Source organism: Argentina anserina, chromosome 3, assembly GCF_933775445.1.
Source record: "Argentina anserina chromosome 3, drPotAnse1.1, whole genome shotgun sequence".
Classification (NCBI taxonomy): Eukaryota; Viridiplantae; Streptophyta; class Magnoliopsida; order Rosales; family Rosaceae; genus Argentina; species Argentina anserina.
This window is the reverse complement of record NC_065874.1, coordinates 15,364,999-15,381,292: the sequence shown is the minus strand read 5'-3', so window position 1 is coordinate 15,381,292 and position 16,294 is coordinate 15,364,999. Positions and strand designations below refer to the sequence as shown.

Below are 16,294 nucleotides of genomic sequence, written 5' to 3'. Positions count from 1 at the left end.
GTTAAATTTTGGGACACATGTTAGTATCTCAAAGGATGGTGATTGATATGTTTGTGACTTTCATTAACATTAGTATCAGATGGAGTCATACAGATGCTCTTATAAATGTACATGTTCCATTTCGATCAACCTGAAAAAGATTGGACAAGGTAATAACCTTTTCATGTATGATGTATCGAAGGGAAAACCCACAAGGGAGCGGACGCTACAAAGATACTATTCTTGGTAATAAGACCTCCTTTGTTCGAATCTTAGCTTGTAAAAAACATCTCTTAGAGAGTGATTATACCTTAAATTCCTTTCGGCTTTGTTAGAGCATTTCCAACAACTCATCTTAAAATTCTCTATTATAGAAAATGAAAACACCAAATCTTTAAAATAAAAAGACATCAACTCTAACAGCTCTTATATTCTATTGTATAAAATTAAATGCAAATAGTATTTATACAAAATCAAATTGAATCTCATACCAAGACTAGATAAGGAATGATAATAATTACTTCTTCTTTTTTGTTAAGTTTTAGGATGGTGAGTGATTTTTTTGGGTGAGAAATAAAGTTTAGAGATTGGTTTGAAAATTATAGAGATTTTAAAAATTCTACAACTTTAGAGATTTTATTTCTCTCTCTTCCCACTTTCTCTATTATAGAGGACAATTTAGAGGAGCTGTTGGAACTAAAACTTGATATTTTTCCTCTATAATAGAGATTATTTGGGTTTCAGAGCTTCTATTCATACCTCCAAAAATAGCCTCATTTAGTAGACCTCTCTTTTACTTTTACAAATACTTAAAATGCTATTTAGACCTCCATATTTTTTTCGAAAATGCCCATAATCAATATATCATTATTAGATATCAAATCAATATATTATCCATTAATAACTTTCCAATTCTATTTTATTCAATTATTATAAATAACTCAAAAAATTCTTAGTAATTACATATATAATCCATCTTCTTAAATTAATTTTCTCTTTCACTCTTAAATTTATAATTAATAATTTGTTCTTTTTTTCATTCATTGATTTGAAACTCACCAAACAGTAAAATCAACACGAAAAATTCTAATATATATTGAACAATTTTTCCTCTCCGGTCCTAATCGACATTTATAAAAAATGCTATGTAGCTTTTCAATTGATACATGAAGATTAAATAATGTTATTTATTATATTTTTAACAATAAAAATGAAATTAATTAATTCATCTTATTTAATTTATTATTCTAAGTTGAGGTTTTTTTTTGAAATAAATACATAAATAATTGATTGACGAAAAATATTATTTATATTTTCTATTTTAAAATAGGCAGGTTGATAATTCTCTTGTTTTTTTTTCCTTTTTTTTTATTATATTTTTTTTTTGATAATTTTACATGTGTTGAAAAAATCAAAATAAACTTGAGAAAAAAAATAAGGTCTAAGTGTTATTTTAAATGGTATGAATAGAATCTCATTTTAGATTTTAGATGAAGGGTTGACTATAAAATTATCAGTAAAAAAAAAAAGAACCCACACAATGTCAAAGTAGATGTTTTCAATTAAGGCGCGTTTCGTCGCAACGCCCATACGGCGTCGTTGCAATTCCATACCAAAAAGAATCTCTGCTCTAACTCACTCCCTCTCACTCTTTTTCACGAGTCACAACCCCAAAGAAACCAAGAGAGCAGAAACACCACAGAGTCGAAGATGGAGGGAGCCGGGTCGAGACTGAGCCGAGCCTCCTCGAGGTACGGTCCAACAACCACCGTGTTCAGCGGCCCAGTCAGGAGGTGGAAGAAGAAGTGGGTCCACGTGCCTCCATCACCCTCCTCTGCCTTCAGCTCTCGCTCCCAATCCAACGCCCGTAACAACGACAACAACTCTCGCCTCCTCCTCTGCCGCTGGACCCCTATTTCCTCCGCCGCCGCTAACTCCTCCACCGCCGATGAGCGCCCCCGCCGGAGGTTCCGCTACACTCCTGTAAGTGAATTAGCAACTTGCTCAAGTGTTTGTATCAACTGTGTGTGAAGATTGGAGTAGTTAGGGTTTATGGAAATTTAGGGTTTTTAGTTGCAGACCTAACTAGACAATTTGTGTGAAGTTAGCATACTCTGCAATTTGAGGTTGATATATTATGTTGGGTTTGAATTACTCAAGAAATTTGATGCAACTTTCGAGCATTTTAGGTCTTGAGGTTTTGACTTTGAGAGATGTTTAGAATCGAAAAGAAGGTTCAGCGTTGCAATTTACTTGAGGTTTTGATTTTGAAGGATGAAAAATGTTGTTGGTTATGTGCAAAGTTGCTACGTGTTGCGATTATCAGCAGGGGTTAAATGGTAATGATGGAGTCATGTGTGCAGGTTGTGGCGCTAGAGGACCAGAAGAAGTCGGTGGAGAAGAAGATTGAGGACATGGAGGATGTGGAGAACACTAGTGAAGGAGAGCAATCTACAGTGCTGACTGATAAGATGTTTGGGAAGTCAAACATGGATCAAATCAAGAACCAAGAAGCTGAGGTAGGACCTTTTTTAAGCTGCTACTCAACTACCATTCCATTAGTATTGCGCGTTTTGCTTTTTGTTTGTGGCATAGATTCTACATTTCTTTTTATGTTCCTTTCCCTGTGAGGTGGTGTTGTCTGTCACATAAATTTTTATTGGTTTATAACTCAATTTTCTCATTTGGTTCATTGACTTGATTCTTTCTGTACCCAAAAATACTACTTGGTTTCTGCAAAGTTCATATTTTCTCATCTTTAACCAATTTGAAGATTACTAAAAATTCAACTGAGTGTGGTGTTGGTGCTTCAACCAAAGTCTATGATCTGATGGTCATAGCTCTGCAATACCTGGCCATAGTATCTGTCCGGATTGGGAGGAAAAATGGTTTTTGATTTTCCTTGAATTTCTTAGTAAGTTAGAATGATAGATGTTATTATAGTCTTATAGATGTAGGGTATAAATAACCATTTAAACAATTATCATTAAAGACACTCTTGGGTGAGTTAGGGGAAGCTGAAACTACCAATCTAAAATCATGTCAAACTTTCTCACTCCTATTCACATGCATATGAAAGTTTACTACTGTAATTCTTGCACGCAGATCAGAATCTCTTTTACTGTTCTGAAAGAGAACGTGAATTATAGTGAATTGATACTGTTTATTTCTGTGAAATATACATTTGTCATTAAAATATTCAATATTTTTCTTGTAGGCTATCTTTAAGGCAAAGTATTTGTTGCAAGTAATCTGGTTGAAAGTGAAAATCAAATCTTCTTTCTGTTCTCCAGCCAGTCAGTTGGCCCTTGATGCTTGACCAGTAATAGATTGAAATTCTCAATATCATTGACAATGATGGATGTTTTGTTTGCATTGCAGAAATTGGGTAATACCAGCTCACATCTGAATTTAGATCTGGGCTTGCAAGGTCACAATGCCAACCTGGAGTTAATGAACAAAATGAAAGGTGCTCAGACGAAAACTGCAAGCTCAGGTGGGTTTTGGTTGCAGTGATGTGTAGCACTTGTGCAGACAAAGCTAGAGAGACGTAGTAAGGTAGTAAAATGAAGTCAGTATTAGGTGACCCACCGTGGATGTCACGTGTTCATGATGTAAGTAATTAAGCTGTAGGATTAGTTTGCTGGTGCTGTAGCGTTAGTATGGAGTAAACCAAGTACTATGTTGTGGTAGTGCATAACGAAATAGCAGATGCTGTTTAACTGCTTGTATAATGATCAGTGAGTCGAGTTGTTGGTGCTTCTTTGTTTAGGGGTCACAATTCCCGTTTCTGGTTGTTGTCTTTTATGGATGTAGCAGATGATGTTTAACTGCCCAGTATAATGATCAGTGAGTCGAGCTGTTAGTACTTCTTTGTTTAGGGGTCACAATTCCCGTTTCTGGTTGTTGTCTTCTAAGGATACCCGAAACCAAATTAGGACAGGAACATAGCATCTAGTTTGTTATGTTGACTTTACACTAACCCCAAACAATAATTTTCGGAAACCATTAACGGCGGGCGGCAGGTCGAATAATAGTTTAAGCATTCAGACCACTGGTGGTCAAGCTTTTGGGTTCCGGATTAACCGTTCGCCCTAAGTTGATTACTTGCGAGTTGAAGCAGATGGGACTAGTCGGGGGAGTTAATTTAATCAACTCTCTGAAGCATTTCCTCACTACCCCTTCGTGGTGTTGGTATTTCCTCTGGCTGTAAGTAAGCTCGAGCTGCTCGTGTTCGGCTCGTTTTTAGTTCGTTCGGTTTGAGCTCGTAAAGTTAAATGAACTGAATTTGAGCTCAATATTAAGCCCGACCTTGAAAATGAGCCGAGTTTGAACAACAAGTATTCGGCTCGTTCGACTCGTTTAACTCGTGAGCAAGCTCGGACTCGGAAAAAAACTCGGCTCGTTTACTAATTAAACGTAATTTATTAATTTTTATAGTATATATAAAGTATAATTCTTATATACGATATAATATTAAAAATATAATATTATTTCGAAAAAACTGAAAGATTTCTTTTTAGAATAATTAGTTAAAGACTTTACGTTCAATAATGAGTTTAATTTGTTATTTTTAGTTTATTACAAGGGGATTTTGTTTGATGTTATGACATCAGATTTTGAATTTTCTTATGAATTTCTTAATTTTAAAATTTTAGTTTCATATGATTCAAATCAACTCGATTCGAATTCAATCTCATCTAATAAAATAAGCTGACCTGAACACAACTCGAGTTTTTTTCAAGCCGAGCCGAGCTTGAATATGAAGCATAAAAAAAATCAAATTTTAGCTCGACTCGAGTTCGACCGAATGAAAACGAGTCAAACATGAACTTAATATTCGGCTCGGCTGAGTTACACCCCTTTCCCTCGTTCCAACTTACCCTTAATAAGGTTATGTCATCCCCTACAAAGCCATGCAAGGTTCTCATCTACACATCCCCCGCACGCCTTGGTTGCATAATGCTCACCAAGTATGGGGTACAAAATCACAATCACGCATTCACGCATGTCTACTATATTGTGGAAATTACATATATGTTTTAAGACGGAATAGGTCGTGGGGAAGGCCCTTACTTTAACTCACTCTTTCAACGCCTTATAACTGCTCATTTGGGAATAAAGTGTTCCATGACATAGTTACGCCAGCCAATTCTTCAATTTGTTTCCATAACTTGCCTTAATGCGAACACCAGGAGCTAAATGCAGGCCCTATTATTAAAGTATTGCAGTGGATTCTGGCTTCACGGTGGAGATCCGGTGTACGAAATACACTGCTCCATATAATCAGGGCACAATTGAACTAGAACTACATGCCCGTAATGATACTTGATGCCATCCACAAACTCAAAAACTCGTACAAAATATGGGATAACAATTTTACTGGAAACAAAGTTGACCCTGAAGTCATCTCAATCAAGTTTCTTGATCACATGCTAAAATTTGGTCATGTACTTCCGAACACTGCAACGCAGTAGTGAAATATGTTATAGCAGCAAAAATTTCAATTGCCAGAATCTTCCTCAGTTCCATTGTTTTCCGCTTCTTGAGTTACACCAACGTCAGCCGGCCTGATAACTCGATCGTGAAGTACATATCCAGGCTGCAATACACAAAGGCAGGAAGGACTTTATTCATGTTCTGAATTCTATGTGTCACACGATCAGTAACAAAACCATAAAATGAATTATTCCCATGGGGTTGAGTCAAAACCCCATTGAATGGAAGGAGAACATGAAGCAAAATATGATGAAAGATTGCAAAATTCATTTGGGATGGCAGTAACAGTTACGCAAACAACAAATGGTCCTTGTCATTTGCTGATTTACATGGGTCTTTCTCAATTGCAACATAAAAATATGTAAATTATAATGCAAACCAGAACCAACACTTGGGTTTGTAAAATCCAAAAGCAGAGGTGTGTAAAAGCATGGCAAAAACCAATTAATCCTTGTTATCTAATTAATATATTATGCCTTCATGTTACAGACAAACATTAAATTCATACTTTTTAATTTTTTTTCCTAGTATTGTATTCAAGAGAAGATAAATAAAAATTTAAAAGGCTTATGCAATTCTAATCTCTACATGTCAAAATGTCCTAGTGCTCAACCATATCTCAGCACATAGAATGTGTCCTTAAAGTTGTGCTCCCAAGGCTTGTACTCTAAGAAAGCAAGCAAATTCTACTATTGATGCCAAGAAGTAGTAAAACATAAACTTCTTCCTGAAAGTTTAAACAAGCAAAACAAATTATTATATGAAGCATACCTTGAGAACTTGAGCAACGGTACCAGGAGGCTTTGAAGGATCTGATACTTGGAATAACGCGTGATGCCTATGTGGATCAAATGGTTCATTTGTAGGATCATATTTTTCAATACCATACTTTTTAAACACCTGAAATCAAATGGACTGAAATGTTAGAAGTACCAAAGGTGATACCAACCAGTGTAATTAAAGCCTAACTTGATACACCAGTAGCCACAACAAACCATAAGTTGATACACCAGTAATCGCAACGTGGCATGTGAAATATAAATGAACTATTAAGAATGTGCCTAACTGACTATAGGTGTTCATATATGTGAAAAATGAAAAAGGTCTATCAACTAATGCTATTTCGTATGATTATGCAAGTCAACATACCATAGTATACAATTCAATAAATACAAGCAGCTACAAGGGTCAAGCTGTTTAAATTTAAAATGCCAAATCATTCAGTCCCGATTTTGGGGTCAGTGATTGCAATTACTGATAAGAAAAGCTTACCTCTGAAAGTTGTTTCTCAGTCATTTCAACTCCTTCAAGAAGAGTTTTCAGAAGTGGTAGAGTGCCAGCAGAGTCCTTAGACTGATCAATTTTCGCGAAACCGGTTTTGGTAACTGCAGCAGCCCTACCCAAATTGTCTGCAACATCTAGTAAACTCTTGGCAAAGTTCTGCAATAATTCCAATCAGAAAAAACTTCAGATACATTCTTTTGTGTTTGTTCCATCAGTGAAAAGAAACTGTCCTACAAGAATGAGGTAAATACAAACACAATAACTTGGTTTTGAGGACACAAAAGATATGCCAAAAATCAACTCGGACCTGTATGGAGAACTTTTTTGTATTTTCTGCTTCACGTCTTGTTCTATCCATGACATTTTCCATTTCTGCGTAAGTGCGCAGGACTTTATCTTGCATTTTTGCAACCTCTTCATGCTTTTGCTTCAGAAGTTCTTCCCTCTCCGTAAGGAGTTTCACCAGGTCCTCAGTAGACAAGTCTTCGTCTGAATCTGAATCAGAAAATGCAGTTCGTTTAGTACCTCCTCTCAGATTACGCTGTCTCCTTACATTGGTAGACTGGGATTCTGGAATAGAACCTGAATCGTTGGTTTCATCAGCCACTTTGGTATTACCACTATCAGAAACTTTAGTATTACTCTTCTCAGAACCTCCATTTCCAGCACTTTCAGAAGACTCTGGTGATGCAGATGAAGAGAATCCAAATAGTTGAGATATAGAAGAAGTGGGGGTTGAATGATGCAACATAGACACCTGGCTCAGAATCAACTGATATATGAGTAATCAATGAAAATCAGTGTGAACTGAATAAGTAAACGTGCATTCAACAGGTCTTAAGTCTCAAGAGAGAAGAAGAAACATCTTTTTTATTGTCCGTTCAATCCTTGTTTATAACTTTTCGAAATTGGACCCAAAAAAATCAAACATCCTTAAGCAGATATGGATAGAATGAGGATCAAAGCTATAGCACCAAACTTTATACCGTATGAAAAATAAAATCACAGATAACCCCATCACCGCTTAAAGTTGATAGTGGACATTATCTTTTGCAACATATTGTAGCCTGGTGTGAAATTCTAATCAAGCAGGCACATAAGCCTTCGGCCATCATTATAAGCAAGAACATTATATAGATTAATTAAGTTTTCTTTTATAAGTTCATTGCGACATGATGCTAGCATAATGATCCCTACACCAAATTTTAGAACTTTATCAAACAATCCCAATATTCAATATCAAAATGCATGAAATCTCAGAAAGCCAATTAGCAATAAGGCAACACTCAACGAAAATTGAACATACCATCCAACTCAAATTCCCCCAAATTTTGTTCACCACAAAATTAAAACTTTCTTAATTCAAATAATGGGTAGCACAGTTTCATGAGTTCTATAATCGAAAATGGAGTACAGAAAGCATAGGAATTGGTGAAATTTACAGAAAAAGCATAAACCCTAGCAAAACCCTAGAGTGAGGAAATTAGGAAACCTTATTGGGCAAGACCTGAATCAGAGGCGGTGACTGGTTTGAAACGATTGGGAATCGGTGACCCGGCTGAGCGGCCATGGACACGGCGGTCCTGGGGATGGCCCTCGATACGCGAGCTAAAACCCTAGAGACGAACATGGCTGATGGCTGAGGAAGGTTTGCAGGGGCAAATTGGGAAAATGAAAAAAAATTGGGGTTTCTAGAGAGAGAGATTTGATGAGCGAGGGGTTTAAAGGTTGTGAAGAAACAAAGAGGGAGGAAGAGAAGTAGTGATCTTTGGAGAAGAAGAAAAAACACAGCGGTGTTTATGTCTTTACGGTAATACCCCCGGATGTAGAAAATAGCCCAAAGAGCTGTGGAGGGTATTTTCGTCTACGTGTTGAAAGATTTTTATTGTTTATTAGTTGGGGGGTTTTGGGTTTAGAAAGCTCCAGAACCTTAGATATGTGAACAAGTGGCCAGCTGGGTTAGAGTAAGACGATGTCGTTTTGAACAATTAGCATCAACACAGAAAACACAAGAACAGAGAATTGAAGCTTTTAAGTTGCTCATATATGAAAGATGTTATGTTTCTTAAGTTTACAACAACATACAACATATGATGATGGAACTCTGCCTTAACTTGCGTATCTTCAGCAAGCAAAGCGAGAAACTATATACCCCTTTACCCCCTATTGTTACAAAAACAAGAACCAAGGACATTTTACGAGAGATGCTCATTACTTCCATAGCCTAGCTCAGCTTCAAGTAGTTGTTCAGCTGTATCGAATGCCCATGTAGTATACTCTTCGGCTTGGTCCTGTAGGCATTCAACTAGAGAGGGAAGTTTGTTCCGTCGACTTCACCAAAGCCTCTGAATTTTGCTATTTCGCCACTTGGTGAGCACAAAAACTCGTCATTGACATCTGAAGAATTATCACTGGCAGGCTCAGCATTCACTGGTAGCTATGTAGCACCGACACTTCAAAGGCTGAAGTGTCGGAGTGTCCGACACTACCTGACACGCCGACACGGTGTCCGATGTGGCGTGTCAAAAAATGTTGACTTTTTGACACAGCCCGACACGTTGACTGACATGGCACATATTGTTTCCGACACGCCACATTAGTATTTTAAAAATAAAAAATAAAAACCTAAACCCTAAGCCTTAACACTCAGTTCCCACCTCGCAACTTTCCTTCTATTTTGCTTCAAAGTAGAAGACGATGCAAAAGAAAGACTTATCTGTGATTTTATGGTGGGAATTGAAGTGGATCTCTCTGGAATTCAAGAACCCAAGAAATGTTTGGCTGCTGAGAACCTGCTAGATGTGAAGAATAAGCAATTGTTGGAGCAAGTTAAAGTTATGTCAAGGGAAAATGTCACTGCATTGAAAGTTGGAGTGATTGATGAGACTGTTTTGATTGAAACTATGTCAATGGGTTTTCTAGATCATGCTCAATCTGGTCCACAGAGGAGTGTAGTAAAGCAAGAAGTGAATGGGAAGAAGGCAAGAAACCAAAGAAGGAAAGGGAAGCTGGCAAATGGGTTGAAACCTGAGAAGAACACCCACCCTGTGATTCAAGCTGGCAATGCTTGAGCTAACAACAACAAAATCACTTACTCAAGGATGGAGTTGGATGCCATTAGATTTGTGAACATTGCAGAACAGAGGAAGTTGTGGAAAGATGTGTACAATGGGCTTGGGTCGGTCGTGGCAAGGGAGTATGATGATCTGACTATCTCTAAACAATAGCAGAAGAACATTAATATATATATTTTACACATTAATATATATTAAATTATATATAAATTTCAATGTCGACGCCGTGTCAGGATTTAAGTTTTTAAGATTTGCCGTATCGGTGCTACATAAATTGGTAGTCTGCCACTCGATAAGGAGCTCAAAAAAGGCTCTCTCTGGACTACTGGAGAGCCGGCACGAGTAGGCTCAACAATCACTGGTAGTTCTGCATCCAAGATATGCACAGATGCAGAACTGCCAATTTTGTTGGCTAAGGTTGTAAAAGCCTTGGGCATTGCAACACGTGCTTCAACAACACAGGTATCATTCACAAGAAACCCTTCTATGCGGTCATTGAGCAGAGTCGGGGGAATTAACATGGTAAATCCCCAGTCAATATCCTTTTGGCAAAATACATGGACCGTTTCTGCAAAATCAAAATGCCAATGATTTCAAAAAGAATGACCAAGAAGATAGCCCTCCCTAGGTACAAAACAGAAAGCAATAGGAGAAAAAAATCCTGGAAATTTGAATCAGTACTAATAGTGAACTCAATAGGAATTTTCAATGAAAAACATTGACCATAACAAACAGTATACCAACTACACCCTTTGTAATTATACTAGAAAACATGCCCGTGCGTTGCAGGGGAGTGGGTTATTAGTGTATAAGCTCTTCTATTATTGTCATTATTGTCATCATAATCTCCAAAAGTGGTTAAAAATTTTGTCACCTTATTAGCATAACCTGCGAAATTAGTCAATTGATAAGAGAAGGTTTTGGATTACTTACTGCGATTGTAAATCTAAGAGTTCTCTTTTTCAACGTAATGATAAGAAAATATCAATAAACATTAGAATTCATTAATAAATGGATTGTAATTTACTTAAACTTAATTCTTAACTACCTGCTAGCAAATTAACAAAGGAAACTTGGAGTATCAGAAAAGGAGTACAGTATGTGCTAACAAATTCATAAACCAAAAGTTGGTCATATGCTATTGACACAACCTATCGCAAATAGAACCAGAGCTCGAAAATCTGAATGTCCGCACTTGGTGATACTTCTACACAAAATAGAGGGCAAAATTATTGCTTAGGTCCAATCCCTATTGCTTTGTTAATTGATAACCTTCTTTCATCCTGTCAGGATGCAAATAACCCGTTATGAAATAGTATCCACAAAAAAAAAAAACATGCATGCATACAGAGATTAAAATAACTTGAATAGCAACAATGCCAGTGCCATACCACCTGCACGAAAGCTGATGTTTCCTTATGCCATAATATCGTGTACTACTGAGCTCTCTTTATGGATTGAAAGATTAAGTTAAACAATGATCATTTTCATATAAAATATCTTGAGCCGTTGTTTTTTCGCTCAGTTTCCAGTCGAAATCAAAGAGAATGCAAACCAAGTACTTCTTGCAACCAATAGATAATTACAGGAGACTACAACATATATTCATTAAAGCCAGTGCACCATCATGAACACAAATTCAAAGTACACTCTATTCAAATACAATACCAAACATTCCATTAATCAAGAATTGAATTTGAGTTCAATTAAACTAATACTTCTACGTCTTGAGATCATCTCCTTTTTTAAATGAGACAAAATTGAATTGTGTTGAGAGAATGCTATGAAAAGATTCCAACAATCGTAGAAGCAAATTCATTTTCTATTTCATTTCCTTAAGAACAAAGTCATCCCAATTCATATCCACCACCCAGAAGTGCACAATAGTTAATGTTGCAGTAACATGTTTGTCCTTAAGACTACAACAGCTGTCTTATTGCTACTGTTCACGAACTCTCCTTAGTGTGCTTTGATCAACTTTATCAAATTTAGCCATACTTTTTTACGCCTTACGAATCAGAGGGGAAAAATGATTCCTTTTGGGGAATTAAGAAACTACAGATGAGCTTTAATCTTTGCATCAAACTATAGCGAATAACAAAACTACCAAACATTAACTACATAATCAATATTTTACATATTTCATAGTCTATTTTGGTATGATGCAATGTAGCAGAGGCTGATCTTATTGATTGTTTATGAACCACTTTCTTATTCCTCTTCTTTTAATTAAGGTTAATAATTAGTGCCAACATTTCAGGTCCGTGTTTCTGTTTGAGTTCCTTTCAGTCTTTTGATATAGTACAGACAGAAAACGGTTATGAAAATCATGAAGATGGAGCCATATTAATACCTTCAGGGTAGGGGAATTTTGTGTCTGTCAATAAATTTAGGTTATTCATTAAACTCTTAAGGCTGAAGATCAAATAATAGACACATTGAACTTATATCTATGTGATGCAGTGATTAAATTATAGAATATATAACCCTTCTTTCTGCTAAGCACCCAGAAAAAAAGAAAAAAAAAGATGAATATAGTTTCTGTGCTAAATTTAACTTTTCTACTTTGCTGCATTTGAAGATTATTTATTTATTCAATTTTCATCTTCGGACTTGACTCACTGTTTGTAAGATGCAGATCTGTTTATTGTTATGGGAAAGCTTCCAACATCTTCAGATTAATTTGTCTTAGAAATTTAGTTTTAGGAAACACCTTGTATGCCTTTATTGATGAGGCTAATAGGAAAACCTTGGTTGATAAATGTATATATGCAACGATTTAGATAGATTCCAAGCTTATGACAAATTAATCTAAAACTCCCAACCTCAAACAAAGTCATCCAACTCCAATTCTAAACAGATATAACACAAAAGCAAAGAAAAAACAATCAGATTATCCAAACAAAGTCACTCTTCCAACTAAATGATCCAAAAAAAAAACAGCATCATCGAAACAATAGAAACCAAAAAGAGTATAAGGAAAAAGGCCACAGTAAATGAATCACCCAAAGGAATAGAAATAGGAGTATTCGATTTTGCTCTGCGAATGACGTATGAAAATCAATTCCACACCCGACCTGGCGACCTCACTGATAACAATTCCAATCCTAAAAATTACAATTGATATGTTAGCAAAACAAAGAGTAGAAAATAAATATCTCCCAATACTATTCAATATAAATAGTCATTAAACTTCGTACGACAGTTTGCAATTTCCTATCAGAAATTGTACAGGTTCAGGCGATAGAAAATAAAGATCTTATGTAATTATTAAGTCAGATAGAAAGTAAAATGCAATACCACACTAAGTCTAGCAGCCTACCGATATTGACTGAGTTGGTAAACAATTCATTAAAAAAAACCAACTGCGGAAAAACACATACAAATCCAAATTTGCAAACTTTTCTCACAAAAGAAGCAAACCACACTGCATATGATTAAGTCTAAAAATTAAAAGATATATGTACTATCGTTTTTCCTATTTCACTGCCCTCTTTTTGGTTAATTACCTAACCTTGGTTATGCCAATCTAATTGAAAAGAAGAGAACTCAGACCAATTTCTAGTTCTGTAAATTTTATTGAAGCCCAGAAATCAAATAGGATTTCTCAATGTATATGCTCTTTATAATGATTTCTCATGTGTTCATCTGTTTTGACCAAATCCTATTAATTTCTTACTTGAGCAAGAAAAGAAAAGGCTGCCGCATGACCATTGTAATACAATTCAATAATCAAGCCCCAAGTATATAATATCGCCAAAAAATTCAAGACCCAAGTATATGCTCGATCATCACTTATTTCTTGAGGTGACTTCTTCTCCAGGCCAAATAATCAAACCGACATCAGATTGATAGGGAGATGCATTCAAATGGATATATAATATAAAAGTTGGCGATTCACTGCTACGAATATCAATCACTAACTGATGACCCATATATATGAGAACTATTGTAACCACGTATTCGTTTTTCCTTTCAATACATGTCCAAACAGATCGAGTTTGCTAATGGCAAACCCAGCAGAGGATTAATCCATAGTCAAACGAAACAAAAGAAAAATTATCAATCCAATTAAGTTCTGAAGGCTTACTGAATACGGGAACCCAAATCCTGTGAATGAATGATCGTCGGAAAGTCTCTAGAAGAAGAAGAGAATGAAGACTCGAGAGAAGATTAACCAAACTAAGAACGATATCGTCGGAAAGGCTTGAGACTCAACGAATTTTTTCTGATGGAAAAACAGAAGATTTTTTCTGATGAGTGAGGCGCATCAGTTAAACCCTCATTGCTCGCTTATGATATCCAACATTTGCCCCCCTCTCCCTAAACATTTCGGACAATTTTTCCCTTTGTGAACAAGAATGGACGTATCCCCAAACTCAACAAATAGTATATTAGTAAATTACCTATAACAAGCGGCAACATTTTTCCCAGTGTGTATCTAATGCACTGACAATTTTCATAAGCAGAACCGAATACACTGCCAGTGCAGCATCATGGTTCCTTACACACCAATTAATTCAAAGATTCTAAACATCCTATTCATTTCAACATATCAAACTCAATTAATACTAACAAGCAGGTGACATATGCCATACTTTTGAACGTGTACTAGCCATTACTCTACTCTAATTAATTATTAAACGTATATCATATGTATACACAATAAATAAGTGAATCTACTAACCAACATTTCTTTCCCCGAGTCCAATAACAGTGTCTCTAAGAAGAACAGCTCAAATTGAAAAAGTATGGCTCATGCACCGATGCATGTCGATTTTCAATCGATCAAACATAAGCAAGTATATGCAGATGAGGGATTTACATTATGTTGTAATCAGTTTTATACAATTATGTCGCAACATAGATTCACCACAATATTTCAACTCTAAAGAATATATTCTCTTATATGGCACACACAAGTTTTCCATTTTGTATCGTTTTGTTTTTTTTTTCATTTTCCCCATCTTGTACGGATATGAATTATAGTAAGCCAGAGGCAGTCAGGCATTTATTTTAACACACAAGAAAGTCATATTTTGCAATAAACGCGAAACCAAATCAAATTAAAGCATCCACAATCAAAGAAACCGATCACTTCCTTCATACATACAATTTCAACATTAAAATGAAGCAACGACAATACAACAAACCAAAACAGAAGCACAAACATGAAGGAAGCAACAATGAAGACAAACAACGTACCTTTTGCTATCGATCTTCTGTTGTCTAATTGATTGACCACAGTCAGCTTAAATCGAGCAAGTCTAGACCACCCGGTTGCCAGGTTTGAACTGCCAATCGCTTCTAAGTAGGCTGACATGTGCTGCACATAGTGTCCCTTAAGATATAACAGAATTCGCCTATACAAACAACCCAAGTGATTGTGATATCTAGAAAACACACAAATTTTCAACAAATGTATCCGGACTAGAAGGTGATCGAAAATTCAAAATTACCATCTATAATCATCAGTATAGAAAGCCTGTGAATACTTCTTTCCACTGCAGCTGGAGAAGTTGTAAATTCTCCACACGAAGGTCACCGTTATGATGTCCTCCGGGGACAGAGTGTTCCATCTACCAACAGCCCAAAAATCCATCATTAGTCAATGGACAAGAGAAACCACATACACAAACCATACGTATCATGCAACAGAAACACGATTTGATCTTTTCCGGACACAAAAGTAAAAGATTTGAACTTTGAAGAATGCATAACCTTGTGTGAAGATTTGTTTAGCGATCAGGGTTTTCACCAAACAAAAAGATTACAACTTTGATAGATGCATAACCATTTAGGGATCAGGGTTTTCACCATAGGCAAGCCTCAATCAAAATATGAAGACTGATTATTGCATACAAAGATTTGAGACAAATTCGATGACAAAAGGTAACTAAGAACCCAAAACGTTGTATGAGAAAGAAAAGTATACCTTTCCATTGCGGCCTCCATATATGAGATTGACGGAGATGTTGTAGAAAACTAAAGAGTTAAGAACTGAGGAACTGAGGAAGCTAAGGGGAGTGAACTGTGAACTGGAGAGTCTGAAAGTGAAAGGGACAGTCTGAAAGGTGTTAATAGTGAAATGAGATTTAGCCAACTCGGTTTATAAAGTGTCAGAGAAAACTCTATCTACCATTTTCAACGTCATCCATGACTTGACCACACGCCAACCTCTCTTTTCTACAATGACCACACCGTAAATTATTACGATGGAAATTTCAATGACCACAGTCACCACACCGTAATGTCTTTTGCTTTTTGCTTCTTTTTTTCGCCCCTCAAATCACAAAATTACGAGAATATGGATGAGCGTTTAAAATTTTCTCTAATGAAACAAAATATATAAAATTGACAAGAAAAAATATATATTATGCGGAAAATTAGATGAAGCGTTTGCATGAAAACAAAAAATATCTGGGTTATGAAACACTTTATTTTATGAAAAAATATTT

At 36.0% G+C, this 16,294-nt stretch overlaps 3 protein-coding genes across 7 annotated transcripts; 1 reads left to right on the top strand and 2 right to left on the bottom strand.

Annotated features, from left to right (window-relative positions):
• The first annotated feature begins 1,630 nt into the window (after positions 1-1,630).
• On the top strand, positions 1,631-3,814 carry LOC126788380 (uncharacterized). Its single transcript, XM_050514369.1, has 3 exons — positions 1,631-1,962; positions 2,343-2,498; positions 3,361-3,814. The coding sequence occupies exons 1-3, from the start codon at positions 1,690-1,692 to the stop codon at positions 3,493-3,495; spliced, it is 564 nt and encodes a 187-aa protein (XP_050370326.1). The 5' UTR covers positions 1,631-1,689; the 3' UTR covers positions 3,496-3,814.
• Positions 3,815-5,333: 1,519 nt separating this feature from the next.
• On the bottom strand, positions 5,334-8,496 carry LOC126787641 (grpE protein homolog 2, mitochondrial-like). 3 transcript variants are annotated; one of them, XM_050513527.1, is made up of 6 exons: positions 8,255-8,496; positions 7,345-7,519; positions 7,070-7,257; positions 6,751-6,918; positions 6,250-6,378; positions 5,334-5,581 (listed from the first exon to the last, which is right to left on the bottom strand). In XM_050513527.1, the coding sequence occupies exons 1-6, from the start codon at positions 8,390-8,392 to the stop codon at positions 5,483-5,485; spliced, it is 897 nt and encodes a 298-aa protein (XP_050369484.1). In that variant the 5' UTR covers positions 8,393-8,496; the 3' UTR covers positions 5,334-5,482. The 3 variants fall into 3 exon arrangements, with proteins under 3 accessions (XP_050369484.1, XP_050369482.1, XP_050369483.1); XM_050513525.1 differs by having other exon boundaries at positions 7,070-7,519; XM_050513526.1 differs by having other exon boundaries at positions 7,070-7,519; positions 8,270-8,496.
• A 2,135-nt stretch (positions 8,497-10,631) lies between these two features.
• On the bottom strand, positions 10,632-15,878 carry LOC126786867 (ubiquitin C-terminal hydrolase 13-like). 3 transcript variants are annotated; one of them, XM_050512831.1, is made up of 4 exons: positions 15,772-15,878; positions 15,296-15,415; positions 15,042-15,199; positions 11,821-12,943 (listed from the first exon to the last, which is right to left on the bottom strand). In XM_050512831.1, exons 1-4 carry the CDS (start codon positions 15,789-15,791, stop codon positions 12,897-12,899), a joined length of 345 nt encoding a protein of 114 aa, XP_050368788.1. In that variant the 5' UTR covers positions 15,792-15,878; the 3' UTR covers positions 11,821-12,896. The 3 variants fall into 3 exon arrangements, with proteins under 3 accessions (XP_050368789.1, XP_050368788.1, XP_050368787.1); XM_050512832.1 differs by lacking the exons at positions 11,821-12,943; positions 15,772-15,878 and adding an exon at positions 10,632-11,119 and having other exon boundaries at positions 15,296-15,738; XM_050512830.1 differs by lacking the exon at positions 15,772-15,878 and having other exon boundaries at positions 15,296-15,738.
• Between the last annotated feature and the right edge of the window lie 416 nt (positions 15,879-16,294).

What these genes read in the sequence shown, in the direction of transcription:
- LOC126787641 (XM_050513525.1), bottom strand. Translation starts at nt 8,392, where the DNA reads ATGTTCGTCTCTAGGGTTTTAGCTCGCGTATCGAGGGCCATCCCCAGG. An exon ending in CAAAAAAGTTCTCCATACAG is followed by an intron (nt 6,919 to 7,069) that starts GTCCGAGTTGAT and finishes GAATTATTGCAG; the next exon opens with AACTTTGCCAAGAGTTTACT. An exon ending in CCGTTGCTCAAGTTCTCAAG is followed by an intron (nt 5,582 to 6,249) that starts GTATGCTTCATA and finishes TGTGTATTGCAG; the next exon opens with CCTGGATATGTACTTCACGA.
- LOC126788380 (XM_050514369.1), top strand. Translation starts at nt 1,690, where the DNA reads ATGGAGGGAGCCGGGTCGAGACTGAGCCGAGCCTCCTCGAGGTACGGT. An exon ending in GGAGGTTCCGCTACACTCCT is followed by an intron (nt 1,963 to 2,342) that starts GTAAGTGAATTA and finishes TCATGTGTGCAG; the next exon opens with GTTGTGGCGCTAGAGGACCA. An exon ending in TCAAGAACCAAGAAGCTGAG is followed by an intron (nt 2,499 to 3,360) that starts GTAGGACCTTTT and finishes TTTGCATTGCAG; the next exon opens with AAATTGGGTAATACCAGCTC.
- LOC126786867 (XM_050512830.1), bottom strand. Translation starts at nt 15,441, where the DNA reads ATGATGGATTTTTGGGCTGTTGGTAGATGGAACACTCTGTCCCCGGAG. An exon ending in TATACTGATGATTATAGATG is followed by an intron (nt 15,200 to 15,295) that starts GTAATTTTGAAT and finishes TTGTTTGTATAG; the next exon opens with GCGAATTCTGTTATATCTTA. An exon ending in CAGAAGATCGATAGCAAAAG is followed by an intron (nt 12,944 to 15,041) that starts GTACGTTGTTTG and finishes TGTAATTTTTAG; the next exon opens with GATTGGAATTGTTATCAGTG.